This window comes from Galeopterus variegatus, unplaced genomic scaffold (assembly GCF_000696425.1).
Source record: "Galeopterus variegatus unplaced genomic scaffold, G_variegatus-3.0.2 Scaffold4739, whole genome shotgun sequence".
Classification (NCBI taxonomy): Eukaryota; Metazoa; Chordata; class Mammalia; order Dermoptera; family Cynocephalidae; genus Galeopterus; species Galeopterus variegatus.
Genome location: NW_007730850.1, coordinates 169432 through 170735, shown reverse-complemented (window position 1 = coordinate 170735; position 1304 = coordinate 169432). Strand labels below are relative to the sequence as shown.

Sequence of the window (1304 nt, the reverse complement as noted above, 5' to 3'; positions counted from 1 at the left end):
AAAAAAAAAAAAAAAAAAAAAAAAAAAAAATGCAAATCTGTAGGGTTTGGTCACAGCAACCTATGTCTGTAATAAGCACCCCATGATTCTCAGGCAGGTAATCACAAATCACATCTGAGCACTGCTTTATTGAAATATTTAAGAGTCATTAGTGTTGCTGTGTATAACTAGGAATTCTTTCTTCTGATTATTTGTGCTAAGAAATTTTTTCTTTTCAGGTTCTTTTAGATAAATCAGAAGAGCCATCAATAAGGCAGCAATTACTTCAGGGGTATGATATGTTAATGAATCCTAAGAAGATGGGAGAAAGATTTAACTTTTTTGCCTTGCTATCTCATCAGAGACTTCATGGTGGAAGTCATCAGATGAATGCATGTCAGTCAAAACCCTCTGCATCGCCTGTAGCTGGGTTTGGTGAACTTGTCTGGCGATGATATTTCAAACTTGGACTTTTTAAACCCTCAATCTGCCTAAGAAATCAAAATAAGAGAACACATTTCATACATTGCAGGTAACATAGTGTTAAAAGCATTTTATCTTTTCACAGCAAGAATAGCCCATGTTATGAATAATACAACTGGAATTATAGAACTTTTAGGGTTATGACTGACTTTTAGTAAAAGTGTGTTCAATTTAATAAAACAACTTATTAAACTGAGTTTCCTTTAATAAAGCTATTTTATTTTAAAATTTAATAAAGCTATTTTATTTTAAATAAAAAGTAAGCATGAATGCTGACTGGTTTAATAAAACGTGGAAACAAGCTAAATGTCTGTTCACATCAGGGGACTGATGAAATAGATTTATATACTATTTTAAGAAATGAGGTACAGCAGTATTTTCTGACATAAAGAGATCTCTAAGATTTAGTAAGTGGAAAAGTAGGATGCAAAAGTTTCTATAGACGTTTAGTTCTTCCACTTTTATTGAAGGAGAAAAGCTACATTTAAATAAATTCTTGTAAGTAATTTCATAGGAATACACTAGTGCAGACTGGTTGTTTTCTGTTCTGTGGTATATACTTGCATACAAAAAATAAGAAAAAGATGCCCAGTCATCACTATTAAATTTCCTAATCTGGAAGTGGGTCTGAGGGGTGGTGAGAGACCTCATATTTGAATTTTTACCTTATGCTTCTGTGAATTTTATAAGTAAAAATTAGATTAAAAAAATTTAAAATTATAAATATCATAGGAAAAAAACCAGAAATATGACATGTACTTGAAATATGAGTTAGTGTGGATTACTTAGGAGGAATAATTTTCTAAATTGAGCTAATCTCCCTTATTTTTAGATAAATGTCA

At 30.8% G+C, this 1304-nt stretch overlaps 1 protein-coding gene across 1 annotated transcript in view; it reads left to right on the top strand.

Annotated features, from left to right (window-relative positions):
* Positions 1–695, top strand: part of LOC103603676 (NADH dehydrogenase [ubiquinone] complex I, assembly factor 7) — a 7784-nt gene extending 7089 nt beyond the window's left edge. The window contains exon 6 of the mRNA XM_008588246.1: positions 219–695. Within this exon, the coding sequence (XP_008586468.1) occupies positions 219–434 (216 nt within the window). The 3' untranslated portion in view covers positions 435–695. The remainder of the gene's footprint in view (positions 1–218) is intronic.
* Positions 696–1304: the final 609 nt, after the last annotated feature.